General features: G+C 37.1%; 1 protein-coding gene across 14 annotated transcripts in view; it reads left to right on the top strand.

Annotated features, from left to right (window-relative positions):
- The window catches only part of Eya4 (EYA transcriptional coactivator and phosphatase 4), a 236177-nt gene that overhangs the window by 14319 nt on the left and 206086 nt on the right, over nt 1-15772 (top strand). For 13 of the 14 annotated variants that reach the window (XM_031380588.1, XM_031380587.1, XM_031380585.1 and 10 more), the window contains exon 2: nt 11989-12086. In XM_031380588.1, the coding sequence (XP_031236448.1) occupies nt 12054-12086 (33 nt within the window). In that variant the 5' untranslated portion in view covers nt 11989-12053. Of the gene's footprint in view, nt 1-6287; nt 6409-11988; nt 12087-15772 lie in introns of those variants that run through there. The other variant, XM_031380586.1, reaches the window with a different exon arrangement.

Raw genomic sequence — 15772 nt, 5'->3', positions numbered from 1 at the left:
AGCATTTAAACCACTGTCTGAGTCTATGGGAACCATTCTCATTCAAACTAGCACACCTACAGTGCTCATGTTCTTATTCTTAGCTAGTGAGATGGATGTGTCAATCAAAATAAATTCTGCAGCTGTCACCTTTGTGTATTTTGTGAGTGTGTGTGTATATGCAGTCATTTGCTGTGTGTGTGTGTGTGTGTGTGTGTGTGTGTGTGTGTGTGTGTATGTCCACACATTGAGAGGACTCAGGTCAACCTTGTGCATCATTCCTCTGTAGCTGTCCTCCCTGTTTCTTTGAGGCAGGGTCTCTTACTGGGACATGCTGTGAGCTTGTCTCTGTCTCCCACAGTCGGGATTGTAAGTGTGCATTACCATAATGCCTGTCTTTTTATGTAGATGCCATGATCAAAACAAGGTTCTGATAATTAGGTAGTAAGCATTTTACTTTTGAGTTATCTCTGTGACACTTGATTGGTGTATTTTAGTGTGGGTGTGGATTTTATATTATATATAGCATATAATATATAATATGTATTATACTTTGTTAAACTTAAAAATGAGTATATATTAATAAAAAGTGAATTTTACACTCTGTTTTTCAATCAAGATAAGTTATTCCTTGGTTTGCTTCACTTTTTACATTTGCTTTGATAAAATATATAATAAAAATCTAAATGAAGATAGAGCTTGCTTGTTTACACTTTTATTGTCAGAAGTGCTCACTGATTCTCTTACAACTTGCTTTTGCTATACTGAATCATGAACATGCCCCATTACCACACTGACCCTACATCACTACATATAGTTTTGAATATTTCTATTTACTGTATACATGGGTTTCAGAATTTAACTGCCCTTCTCTCATATGTAGTTAGATTTACATCCAGGTTTTCTTATTTAAAAGAATATCAGTTCTTTTTTCTTTTTTCTGTGCTAGGATTAACTGCAGGGCCTTGCACGTGCTTCACAGGAACTCAGTGTGCTGAATTCTAGCCCTGTAGTGATGGTTACAGACCTCTTTGTACACTTGGCAAATTCTTTTATAGTTAAAAAGAGAATCATGGGATTAGTAGATGAAGGTGTACATTTTGCATGAAGGTCGACAAGATGCTTTGGAGAAAAGTTATGATGCCCTGAATTCGCCGTGATGAGGCTGAGGTCTTCCTCAGAAAACCCAACTGCAGAAAATTTTAGCACTGTAAATATTTTTATTTTGCTTAACAAGAAGGTTTATGAAAGTGAATTCTTAAAAAAGAAAGTAAATTATTTTCAATGAGTATAATAATTGGAAAAAGATTAGGACAAACAAACTTATTAACCACATACATAAAAATATTTTGGTAGATATAATTGCTAATATAAGAATTATTCCTCTTTAGTTATGTGAATTCCCATAGTTGATATTGACAGTTCTTAAACTAATTGGTAAGAAAATATATATCAGTGTATGTCATACTATAGCTTTTATTTAACACTGTATTTCTCAGAATATTTAGAATTGTCTCTAACTGATATGAATGAAGAAAACTTAGGAGGAATTACATGTTATTGTTCTATGTAGAGCCTACTATGTGTCATATGCACTTCAAAGCATTATATATATGTACATATATATACATGTATATAACTTTATATTTTAACTTATGAATATGTAGTAATATGACATTGCCTTATTCTGAGTATGTTAATAATATTAGTTCATATGAAACCATCAACCACTTTAAATTTATTAATTTGTAAATTTGAAAATACAATTCTATCTATATTAAAATTAAACTAATGCATCTAAGTATGATAAACTACAACTCTTGGCTATCAGAATCCAATCAGTATATAAAGTTTAAAATGATCTATGTTAATGCACTCTTTGTGGTCACACTCTTATGTTAGACTCTTTATATGCAGGTAATTCATTTTCCACAGCTCTGATTATGATTATAGTTGACTTTCAATGGTTATCTAGTGCCTTTAAAGATTCATCCAACTCAAAATAGCTAACATATTCTTTCAGGGTTGGAAAAATATGGCTATCAATTTTTGTTTTGTTTTTTTTCTCCCGGCAGAATTTCCTGTTATTCTAAGGGATTCACCAGGACTTATGCACATAAAAGTGAAAGTTATATTACTGTAGGGAGACTGCTGTGCGCCCCTGAGAAGAAATGTTCTTGCTGTCTTAAGTATTGTATGTACATAGAATGACTAACATTTTCCTCCCAAGAAATTTCATGTATGCAGTTAAAACACTCTTAAATTGATTAAGGATTTGTTATATATTTCCAGAGGCACTCAGGAGGACTTTTACGGTTATAAGAGGAGAGTGCATTAACATGCCAGAAACCAGTGAATACGCTGGAGGCCCTCAAAACCATGCCCGACATTCTTGACTTTACCATATAAACATGTTGGGTAGCCTGGAAAAACAAAACAATTCTCTCTGCTCCGAGGTAGGAGCAGCCTATGAAGATAACACTTTCAGTCACTTGAATATTAATTTGATACTTTCTCTGTCAGAAGTAATTTTTATTACTTAGCAAATGGAATGGAAGGGCAATAAATATGACTGGTATTTGTTTCTCAAGTAAAGTATTATCTTACATTGATCCAGGCTGTTACCTTTATACTTCTTGGAAAGCATATTGTAACAACTATTACAGCATTTTGCTTATTAATCAGAGAAGCTAAAGAGCATTTTATAAATGTTGAATCAAAACTCTGCCCACCGTGAGAGAATTAAATTTCAAGCAATATACTCCTTTTATAGGGTGAGAAACTGAAGTATGGAGAAATTACAAGATTTTCCTAAAGCCTTACATTGACTCATAGCAAACAGAAATCTTGATTCTGTTTGCCTGATTCAGTCTGAAACTCCTTAAAATGATCCATTTCCTGGCTTTCAAAAATTTCCCCTGATTTAGTAATCTATTCATCTATTCATTCATACAGACATTTAAAAAGAATCATTGTTTTTGTAAGATACAGCTTTTGGTCCCAAACTAGAGCATAATATTTAAACTTTATATGTCTTATGAATTATTTTTGAAAAGGATTGTTCAAGTGTGAGACATAGTAATGGCCATAGAAGGACCCCAAGCCCCTCTCTGTTGCAAATATAGACTGTTCAAGCACTTGAGCTACAGTTTAACAGAAGCATCCAGGGCTGGGTGTGCAGGAGAGGGATCTAACAGAGAGTGCCAGCATGCATGCAGAGCATGGAAGCTCTGGCTTTCCCTTCTCTAAGACCAGGTGCCTTTTTAGGGTTAATTTAACTAATGGCAGCAAAATTACCTCAATTCTTACTCTAGCTTGCTGAATTACTTTTTTAAGTTAGAATATAAAAATGTCCTTGATTATGACATCATTAAGCACATATACCATCTCATCTTGCTTTTGTTTCTTCTCTAACTGTCCTCCTCCATTTCTTCTCCTATGTTTTTCTTTATCATCTCCTCGCTTTCTCCAAATAGCCTCCCTTATATTTTCTGTCTCCTCTCTCTATCTCTCTGTCTCATTCTCTGTGCACACCCATGTGCATTTTACATATAAAAAAGAAAATATGATCTGGTTTTTCTGATTTTTAGTTCTCACATTAAGAAAGGTTTTACTTAGTGTGATCTTTTTTATTACCATGGTAACCTATATTTTCCCCTTTGTTCACACAAGTTGGAAGCTCTTGTTAAAGCAAGCTCTGTTTCTATGGATCTTCACCTCTCCACCTTTCTGTTTCCCAATGGTAACTGCCATCAAGGAACTCAAATAACTTTCCTGAAAGATAGTATGGGGCACCTCTTGGCATAGCACCCTCTAATAGATACCCGAGGAAGTACAAAGGCCACCATCATCCCTGCAAGGAGGTAGGGGGAGGCATTTCCTGTTTGTTTTCTTGTTCTTTTAGTGGCTCCTGCTTAAGGATCCCCATAGTTCTTGCCTTGGAAAACTCGTCTTTCAGGAGCATGTTAGCCACTATCTGTATCTCTGGAGAGCTAGTCCATAGATTATGTAAAACCAAACCAGGCTTAGCCAGTGTGAGGCAAAACAATCCGTCCTTTAGTTTAGACATAAATTCTATCTCCCTTTATATTTCCTAAGGAATAATATAATTTTAAGTGAACTAATAACTAACTAACCAGTCAACCAACCAGCTAACAAAAACTTAGAATCTCTCCCATAGAAGCCTTACTGCTTTGAAAATTTATTGTTAGTTAAACCAATTGGCTTCCTTTCACATAGTTAAGTGCTAACGTGATACTTGGGCATATATTTCTGTTGACCTGTATCAGTACAATGTCAGCTTATAATTGCATGATCTAAAAATAATGATGTACCATGGCCTAGTTCATATCTAGGTTTTATTTAATGCATTTCCTAGTTCGTTATGCTTTCGTGGTTGACTGAATTCACCATCATTTCTGTTGGGAACCAAATATTTAAAAAAATTCATTAATGATGTGGTCTGCTTAACTAGGGGCATGTAACAAAAACATTGATTTAGGGGACGGCACAAGTGAGAGTGTGTTTTTAATATCTAGCAGCCTGCCAAGCATGTGGAGGCAAGGTTTATGATTTGTGGCTCTGGTGAACAAACCAGAGAGTGGAAGCTCTGACATGTGTGCTTTACACTAAAACATAAAGAAGCACTGAAATGCAGAAAAAAAAAAGAGGAGGAAATGGCTTTGTTCCCTGAAGCTAAGATGTTTCATGTATTGTATTTACAGAACCCGATTATCCTGTAAACAATTACTACTTATTTCTATTTTACTTTTAATCCCACTACATAGAGCAAGGATTGAAACGATTCCATTCCAATCCTTGCAGCACCCTCTTGCTTTGTTAGGGTTATTATTGCTGTGATAAAATATCATGACCAAAAGTTACTTGAGGTACAGAGGTTTATTTGCCTTACATTTCCATATCATTTTCACCATGGAAGGAAGTCAGGACAGAAACTCAAACAGGGCAGGAACCTGGAGGCAGGAACTGATGGGTGCAGAGGCCATGGAAGGGTGCTGCTGACTGGCTTGCTCCCTGTGGCTTGTTCAGCCTGCTTTCTTATACAACTCAGGACCATCAGACCAGGCTTGGCACCACCCACATCAATCACTAATTAATTGTAGTCCTAATATGCTTTATTGAGCCTTCCTCTACAGTTTGAATTCCTGTTTGGCTACTACTTTACTGCTGCATAATGTGTTTCTGGGATGATTTGTTTCCTCATGAAGTTTATGATTTTTAACAAATTTCTTCTAAAATCTCTTCTGTCCTGTGGACTAATTTTGCTCTTACTTCTCTACCTTGAGGTCTTAGAGCTCTATCTAAGTCAGTATTGATTTTTTTTCCAGCATGAGGTCTTCATGCTATGAAGCAAGACTTTAGAATGGACATTTGTGTAAGGCTGAGCTTCTGATTGATCTCATGTAATCATTTTCTTTTACTCCCTCCCCAAGGCTCTGTTATAGGATCAGCTTCTGCCAGGCTGAGTCTGAGCGTGCTCAGAGTTTTCTAGCCTCTTTTCAATTCAAAATGCAATGCTTTCACACACTTTTTCATAGTTTTTCTCCAGTCTTAGCTGCTTGCTCATCCCCATCAGTGAGGATAATGAGTTAACAAGATGCAATGTCCTCTTGGTTCTTCAGTGTGAACAGTTCCTCATGGAACCTTTGACCTTCAGATCTGACTTTTCATGACGTTCAAGGGCATTCTTCATCCTACGATTTCTCTCCCATACTTTCTCTCCTGCCTTCTTCATATCCAGTCTACTTTCAGCTAAGACATTATTCTGGGTTTTTGTGGCTACTCACCTGCAACATCACAAATCAAAATGTAATGATAAGTAATGCTTTTCTTCCTCTCACGACCCATTCTATTTCCATATCTTTCACAATCCTGCATTGAAGAAATCCATCATATCTTGAATTTATATAAAATGACACAGTTAAAAGTAGTAAGCAGTAATGACTTTCCAAGGTCATTTTTCAATTTTACAAATATATTTAAGTTCAGACAATTATGGGAGTTGATGACTGTTGACCACTATCTAAGTACATTTGCATAAGGCTGGTACAATGCCTAGAAATAGTTGGTTATAAGATTTTTAGTTTAACAGAATCAAATTCACTGCATTTTATGTGAAAAGGTACGTAGATATTGCTCTACTATAAAGAATGTTAAGTTGCTTTTATTTGATATAAGAACAGAAAAATACAAGTAGAGAGTTTCTTCCAACACCCCTAGTGATTAAAGTGGTTATGATTTTGAAATAAAATTTCCATACAGTCCCAAAATGCAATACAAGTAATATTTCTGTCTTTACTTTAAGGATGATGAGCATGACATTCCAAGATAATGAACTTTCCTCATGTTCCACATTTGTCTGATGGAAAAGCCAGGACTTATCAACTTTGTTCCAATCTTCTAGAAATTGTACGTCTATACTGTTGGCAAAACTATAATTTTTCTAAGGTTCCAGGAGATAACTTTTGTAGTTTTGTTCTTAAACTCTCTTGAAGTATAACACATTTTCTTCAGATATGTGTAATGATGTACAAAGTCAATCCTCATTGGAAAGATTCCTAGGTTACACTGAAGAGAGATTTAGGTCTGAGGAAAAACAAAAACTGACTCTAAGAAAAGGCTCAAATATTTTCTCTGCCAGGCTACAGGAGAGCCAGCTGCATCAATTCAGGATAAACAAAATGCTCATCAGTGTGATTGTCAATTGAAAGTGGGGGAGGGGTCCACAATGAGAGAAGGAAAGATGGCAAGATGGTGTCCTGAGTGTGCTCAAAGCAGCACATGTGTCCTGAGTGTGCTCAAAGCAGCACATGCTGTCTAGACCAAGATTCTTTTAGATGTCTGTTTGGAACAGTTCGCCATCATTACCCTGGGTTTTTAAGCCTAACTACTAAACCATTAACAATTACTTACTTAGAATAAGCAGAAAACCTTCCTCCAAGTTGGATCTACTTCTTAAAGTTCAAGAGATTATAATTTATAATAGCAGAACTTCTTACTACCAGGTAAGTAACCATACAATACCTACATAACTTTTGGCATTAAGAATATTAATATATCACCACCGTCAACAACAACTCCACCCCTCCCAGCACTACCCCTACTTCAATCATTACCATAACCACCACCTCTACCATCACCTACATCCCTACCTCCATTACCACTACACCCCTACCTCTTCTACCACCACTACCATTTAGTAGTGCTGGGAGTCCAAATATTTTGTGTTACAAGGATGATTCTGCAAAGTTCATGAGCTATCTTTATAAACAGTTCAGAAATAGTCCAGCTTGCAGTTTGTAGTCTTGGCTCCATTTAAGGAGCTTGAAGTCAAGGTACTCGTTACTATTCACCTCAACTTGTTTCTTGGACACCCTTACTATTTCCCTTTTTTATGGGCAGAGAAGAGAGTCATGTTCAGAGACCAAGCACACTCATCTTCACCTCTGTGAACATTTGGCCATGGAACTGGAGCTAGGTGTTCTTTGTGCAGTTGGTTTCCTTCTCTGGCATACTGCTTGGGCAGCCAAGCCAGCCAGTGGCTGACCCAGCTTTACGGCCTCATTACTAAAAGATAGAAGACACATATATGGAAGCTGGAAATCATTTTTTTTTCTAGACAACTGCTCAAAGCTACAATTCTCAATAATGGGATGAAAATTTAAATTCTTAGACTCCCTATGTACTTGTTGTTTTACCCCAAGCACCTTGGACAATAAGGACTATTGAATTGAAGACCATGAGGATAACCAATGAAACCCAGGAAGAACAAGATTCAGGTCCAGCAATCACACCCAGCTGGTCAACATGCCAGGACCTTCTCTCTAGCATCTTTCACATTCTCTCTAAGTGAAAGCTTTCTGTCTTACCCTTCAGATTGGTGTTTCCCACATAGCTATCAAAAGCTCCCAAGTTTCATGTTTGCCACCAAAGAAGGACTAGCTTGCTGTTTTCAAAGGTCCATGTCCTGAGCAAGATGTATTATTAGATACAGCTCACTTGGTGCAGCAAGATAAGCCCCAGGGCACTCCTCTAAGCTTAAGCTGAATATAGGACCATGTAAGGCACATACAGTGTCAGTATATAATATGCTCCCACGTGAGCTGGTCCAAATAATTCTTTTCTTTTGTTCATTTGAGATAAAGTCTCTGGTCTTAAATTTACAACCCCCCACCTCAGATTCCAAAATGATGAGATAGCATGCCTGACTACAAACTTGAAGAACCTTTTCACCAAAATATGCTTCTGAACATTTGCATATGGTTTGAAAATCTCAGTGTCAAACCACAGATGAGGTGTTATTGCTGTCATAATGTCATTTAGGGGTATCTTCTTTTGACCCAGGCAACTGTACAAGTTGAAAGACTCTTCAGTGTGCTACTCACATCTCAGGACCTGTGTCAGAGATGATGTATTATCTATGCATCTAACTCATAAAAGATGCAACAAAAGTTTGGGTATCCTGCAGTTTAAATCTTCCTAAGACTGTAGTAGGAGTGGAACACAGATAAGGAAATAGAGATTCCTTATTTGCCCTACTTTCCCCAAAGTGATAGTTATATAGGTACATCTGTGTTCACATTGTCCTAGATACTCTATAGCTCCAGACTTTGGTTTCAGGACAGAGTCCCCAGGGTGCAATTGCACAGACCCTGGTGATCCTTGGAAAGACCTTTTGGCAGAGTGATCTTTCAAAATGGATACTGGCACAGATGCAAATAGGACCAAAGAAGGAATCCTGGTTTGTATGGAGGATAAACTCAAGTTCTAAAGAGGTTTTAGAGAGTAAAAGCAGACAGATATTGTAAATCCATCACAGTGGCCAAGTGTGACCTGTGATATTCAGAAAACAGGAGTCAGGACAGAGGTGCTGCTCCTGAACAGGCAAATGGCTATGATGCTTCATCTCTTCCCATGACACTGAGGAGATATGGCAATGGAGAGACTGGAGCAAACTCGGGGTAGAGTTAGAGGCTTCTTGAATGTGAAAAGGTCTATTCAGGGCGATAACAAAGCCCCAGTGTCTGGCTTCATTGCTGGTGAAAACTGTTGCCACCTGTGTGCACTCTCTAGAGGTATGGGGTTCCTCATGTACAGTCCCTGTTCCTGGTCCATGTAATCCCTTAAAAAGATAGAACCCATCATCTTCACATCCATGTTCCTTCTAGATGGACCATCTAGTTTTTATTGAAACTAGTTTATTAGAGAGACATGTGAGGGGAATCCTCCTCATTCATTAGGACTGAAGTCACCTTGATCTCTCTGTGGATCATCCTGCATTGACTGGAATGCTTCTAAATATTCATAACATTACACACACAAATAAGCATATATCAGACTATGTGTTTGAATTAGGATTATTGAGTTTTACTCTAATTTTTAAGACCAAAGAATGCATATGTCACTTCTACATAAAGCTAAGCAACAGGATTTGATGATTTCTCTGTATGTTGAAAACTTAACTATAGGAGAAATAACTTCACACAGAATGGGTGAGGTTGGTGCTATTCCTGCTTAAACTCACCTTTCTGGAGAAGTAACCTGTGATGATAAAACAGACTTCTAGACTCTCAACTCATAAAACAACATGAAGTTACTGTTAGCCCTTAATTTTATATCTTTACTGTAGGTAATTATTTTTTTACTTGATTTGAGGAATGTTCTCATCTTTTTCTCATATGTTTGTGAAAATGAAATGTTAAAGGATTTAGCATAACAACTATTGGCAAATTAAGATGTAAAATAATACTCTGCCTGCAATTAGCCAAGGGAGTTTAGCATGGTTCAATAATATAAAATCATTGGGCTCATAATATTTTAGGACCTGAGTGAGTTTGGCAAAGAACAAAAATTATGTTAACATTAAAACAACATTAAAGTAGTAATTAATTAAGTTTCAAGGAAATATAAAACAAAGCATTGTGCCATAACGTGGAACATTTACACAAATAACTCCTCAGTTGAATATTAAGTAGATTCTAAAGTGGTAGTTAGGTAGAAAATGGACAGTTTTTGTTTAATTCTCTTATGCACCAGTCTCTGTCCTGAAATATTAGCCATAATTTTGCTCAAGGTGGTAACAGCACCTGAGAGAGTGTTCCTCTGGAAGATGGTGGCTTCCTTTCCAATGGAACCACCCTCAGTTTATTCTGCACATTGCCTTTCTGGGTATAGAACCTTTAAGCACTGTGAGCACATATTTAAAGTAATTTCATATGCTAACTGAACATGTGCTATGGTGAATTTTTGTGCCTAAAGATATGCTTAAATCCCAAACCTGAAACCTGTAAATGTTACATTCTTTAGAGTTAGAGTCTTTGTAGATTTAGTCAAGTGGAGATGTACTCTTCCTGTATTTGGGTGGGCTCTGATTGTATGACTAGTATATGTGTAGAGAATTTAGATGTATATATGAACACATATATGCATGTGCCTGTGAGCACACACACACACACACACACACACACACACACACACACACGCACGCGCGCACACACACACACACACTGTATTTGGGTGGGCCCTGATCCTATGACTGGTGCACATGTAGAGGAGAATTTTGATATACATGTAGACACACAAAAGCATGCACACATGTACACAACCCCCCCACATGTATGTGCACATATACATGTGCACACACACAATTGGAAGAAAGAGTAAAGGAGAATGTTACATGGTGATGAGGTAGACACAGGATTGATGCATCTGTAAATTAACTGTCATCAATGATAATTTTCCTGGGAGTAATTTTTATGAATGGGTCAGATGAGTAGGGAGCTATCTGCTATTTTTCAGCACAGAGTTTTATGAATAGTTAAAGTATTTCACTTAGTAAATAATGTTCCTTTTTATGTTTCTGTTTCATTGTCCTAAAATAAAGCAAGATACCCAGGTGAAACAGAGTCTTCCCCAAAGAGCCATGTATTTGAGACTAAATAAATGTTCAATACCAGCTGTTTCCTCCCTTTCTTTCAAGTCATCATCAGGGACATCCTCAGGGCTGCATTTGTCATTGATCTAGTTGACACATGAAACACAAAACCAGACAAACTAGATGCTGTGGATAACTCATGGGAAGACAGACCTCATCTTCCCTCATAGAAATTAAGAAGAAGCCACAGAGGCCTTGGAGAGTCTATTTATAAAATTTAGTTTTCACTCTGTACTGTAGTTAAAATTGCTTTTGTAATACCATTAATTTGTTAGCATTACTCGGTCTTGCATATTCATTCAAGAGAAGAAAGATGAGAATTTGGGGAGGCTATTGCTGCTATCACAAAATCTCACTGTATTTGAGATCTAAGGGTATATTTCTGCTTGGTCAGTATAAAAGCGATATGGTGTGAATATTAATTTTATCTTTTGAGTAATTAGTTGCATTAATTGCATCACTGTAGTTTATTGAATACTTCTCTTATTTATCTTAAAATAATTATTTTCCACATCTTTTAAAAAACTATGTATTTTAAAATATAGTATCTCTTTGTGGTTTTCAGGATGATCTCTAGGGCTTCATGCACGTGACATCCAAGTGTCATTGCCAGCCTCAATACCACACTCTTTGGAAAATATAGTTTAGACAGTTTTTTTTTTTTAATCTTAAAAGCGTCACTAATAAAACACACTGTATTTTTCCAATTTATATTATACAGTAGTGTTTAATGTGGTTCTCATTATTTTTGTCTAAACAAAATAGTGTATTTGTTGTTTACTGTCTTCAAGTTGTCCTCAGATGTTTTTCCTTTAACTAAAGATTCCTGAGGGGCTCTTCACATAGATGACTCTACCACGATATGTTCTTTTACAAGATCATTACTTCTGTAAGACATGGAAATATAATTAATGACTCATTTCATTCTTCAGAAAGTTCACCTACATCTTACACACTGCCAACTATTTTGCTAAATCTTTATATGCTTAGATGAGTCTGAAAAAAGAATTAAGAAAGTCCTTTGCTTTTTTTCTATTTCACCCCTTTTGTTTTAGATAGTCAATTGTGATCCAAGGAAGCTGCCTCCGCGTGGGAGTGGCAAGAGAACTTAGAGAACCACATGGAAGACACCCAGGACCTGAACGAGCAATCTGTAAGTCTTCATTTAACCTTAGTTCTGCTTTAAAAAGAGATGTGAAGACTACTCAAAACTTTCTTAGAAAGGAACCTATTGTCAGGAGTAATGGTTTGGGTTAAATATATTTTGTTGATTTTCAAATACTCTGGTAAGGCCATAAAATGGGTCTTTGGCAATGTGTGTTGTTCCTGCTTAATGATGATGTCACACTTTGATGTCTCCCTTGATGCTCCACTTGGACAATCTAAAGCTGGAAGACTAGGGTGTTGAAATCATGCTGTGTGTTCAGACAGTCTGAGCAATTTTATGCACTTCCTTTGTTATGTTTTGTTCCAAAAATGCTGGATGGTTTATGTATTGCTGGCCATTGGGAGTATAATAGGAGAAAGGATATTATTAGCATGTCAATTGTTCATCTCATGGATGAAAACCACAGTACTCAAAGGCTTCCCTTATTTTACTGGATTTATCATGGGACCCAGAATGTGGCAGCTTGGTAACAATCCTATTAAGATTCTGTCTTCCTGTAGGGAGAGGCTTGATGGCTTCTCCTCTTGCCTCATTAGTAGGCTCTCAAAGACATTAATTCTTTATTGTGTGCCACTAGGGGCATAGACCTCTGGAGGCAGTCACTGTAGTTGCTCTGCACATATGCAGCTAGTGCAGTCATAGTGAAAAAGACAGGCATAGCACCAAGAATGTGCTATTCTTCTTAGCTTGTACAATCGTGATTGACCTTAACTTCTAAGGTTTCTCAGGGACAGCTAAGGACAAGATGCTTACATAGAACAATGTTACAATAGAATAGATACATACAGTGAATTTAATTTTAAAATAAAATATAATGTGTGCTTTGGTGAAATGCTGCTATTCTAAACTGATTTAATTTGTGTTTTAGCAGATAATTAAAATACATACATCAACATTTTAAATTTTGTACCTAGAGGTCACCTTAGTACAATTTCATTAAATAATTATAGCACTACTCATTTCCTACAGCACCCAACACAGCAATGACATGGTGAGGATTTGCAAAGGTTTGAAGTTTGTGATCAGTAGAAGGTTGGAAATTATCTTGATTTCACAGACAAACTGTCAGTGATAGGCAAGGGCTTTGGAACAGCCTCTAATAGTGCTAGTTACTGAATTTGAATACTTGCTGCAAGAACTTTGGCAAGTAGGTTCTAGTTGTCATGATGGCTCTGTCTGTCACACATGTCTTTTTATGTTTGTGGTTCTTGCTGGATCATATGTCTGTGAATGTGACCCCATGGCTGAAGGTTAACTGTGAATGATTACATCATCTGAATGCTCTAATGTCTAGTTTATCTTAATATCCTGAGAAGCACTTTAAATTGTGTGCGTGCATCTGTCTACATGCATCTCTCTCTCTCTCTCTCTCTCTCTCTCTCTCTCTCTCTCTCTCTCTCTCTCTCTCTCTCTGTGTGTGTGTGTGTGTGTGTGTGTGTGTGTGTGCACATGTGTGTGTATTAGGTGACCCAAAGTCCACAGATGCTGAGGAGTTGGAGTTTGGGGAGTACAGAATAGTGTTAAAGAGGGAAGATCTCTGAAAAGCAGGATAATTGATTCATCAGTTACTCTAGGTAATGTATGCACATGAGAAAGATTATTTATATTCTAATACATCTTAAATTTAAAATTATACTATGATTATATCATTTTCCACATCCCTTTCCATCCTCAAACCCCTCACATGTACCCCCTTACCCTTTCTAAAATTCATGGGTTTTTTCTTTAGTTGTTGATATATATGCAACATATATAATATTACATATATTCCTAAATACATAAATACAACAGAATATCTGCTTTAATGTAGCTGGAGTTAATATAATATAGTTAATATATAGAAAACATATATTTACACTTACCATAAGGATTAGGTGTTACTGAAAGTTTAGATCATCTTTGACAGAACAATGTCCAAAATTTGCAAATTGTGTATATAATATCAGTGGTTTCCTTTCAGAGATATTTCAGAGTTGTCTATTTTTAAACTTTTTAAAAAGTTATCAGTGGTATTGCTGTGCAGAACAAAATATCTAGAGTGACCTCTGTAGCTTGGCATGAGCTTGGCTTAAACTCTTCATGCACAGACCAGCCTATTCATCTTGAATGCAGATGTATGAAGAGGAATAGTATGGACTTCTCTTGTTGTTGTCTTTGGATGCTGTAAACTTGAAACTTCTGGGTGATCTTTCTGCAAGTTCATGGCTTTCTCACCCCACTATGTCTGTCAATGAGTCAGTTTATATTGAGTTGTCCATCATTATGGACAAGTCAAAAAACACCTTACGATTCATCCTCTTTACAATAAAATAATTTGTATTTGAATTAAATCATTAAATAACTTTAAATCTGGTGGGATATATTAATTTCCCAATACCTTTTGAAAAGTATAGCATTTAAAAAATATAGGATAAACAGGGTACAGGGTGGAATTCCAGTTTTTAAGGTGAAAATGTCAGGTCATGGATACCATAGTGAGTGTCATTTATGATGCATGCATGCTTCATCCAGCACTCTGCAGGTATGTCCATGCAATATAAATCTACCATATACAATGCAATGCAGACAAAGGCATTGCACACACAATGTTAAGGTCAAATAGCACTAAGAACCTGAATTTAGAATTGTACATACTTTCATCTTGCCCTAGAATATTTAATCAAATATTTTTTCATGATGCAACATGTTGACAAAGGCTTGCACTGTAGGGTCAATTACTGGCAAGTATTTCATAAACACTGAGCAATCCCTTGGACTCATTCTCATCCACAGAGTGGGGAGGATGTTAAAAACATGTTGCATGATGTGTTGGTGTGTGCTCCTTTGAGTGGTCATTAAGATCAGTGTCTGTTATAAACATTTTGAGGGCCTTGGAAGATGGTTCAGTTGGTGAAATATCTGCTGAGTTCAGATTCCCAACACAAATAAAAAGCATCCAGTTTTGAGGATGTCCAGTCAGGCTGATCATGGAGCACACTGACAGGCCAGTTAGTGAGCTCTACACTCTCTGAGAGTCTGTCTCAAAGGATGATAGAAAACAAGAGGGCAAGACAACCATTGACACCTTATGGAGACTATAGATATATCCACAGGCACATGCTTACACACACACACACCCATACACAGACATGTACATTCATGTACATTGCACATACACACACACACACACACACAGAGGAAGGGGGAGGGGGAGGGAGAGGGAGAAGGAAAGGGAGAGAGAAGTCTTCAGTGAGTATTTCTTCTTTCTTGTTAGGCCTGTTCTTTTCTGGACCTTCTCTCTACCTGGAGGTTTATAAGGCCACAAGATTAATAGATTAAAAGTGACTTCATCAGCTCTCCTGTTCTCCTTCTCTACTCTAATGTAGAGAAGATTTGTAGTCTAATGAAGTGTCTCTGGCTTCAGTAAATGCCTTTGTCAGCAGCTTCTCACCAGCTGAATTAAGCACAACAAACAACAGCAGCAGCAACAACCACCAGGTCATCCTCCTCCCCAACAACACACAGGTCATCCTCCTCCAACAACAACACACAGGTCATCCTCCTCCAACAACAACAACCAGGTCATCCTCCTCCCCCAACAACAACCAGGTCATCTTCCTCCCCCAACAACAACCAGGTCACCCTCCTCCAACAACAACAACCAGGTCACCCTCCTCCCCAACAACAACCAG

This window comes from Mastomys coucha, unplaced genomic scaffold (assembly GCF_008632895.1).
Source record: "Mastomys coucha isolate ucsf_1 unplaced genomic scaffold, UCSF_Mcou_1 pScaffold2, whole genome shotgun sequence".
NCBI classification, from domain to species: Eukaryota; Metazoa; Chordata; class Mammalia; order Rodentia; family Muridae; genus Mastomys; species Mastomys coucha.
Note: the sequence above shows the minus strand (reverse complement) of the source record. Positions and strands in the feature narration are given on the sequence as shown.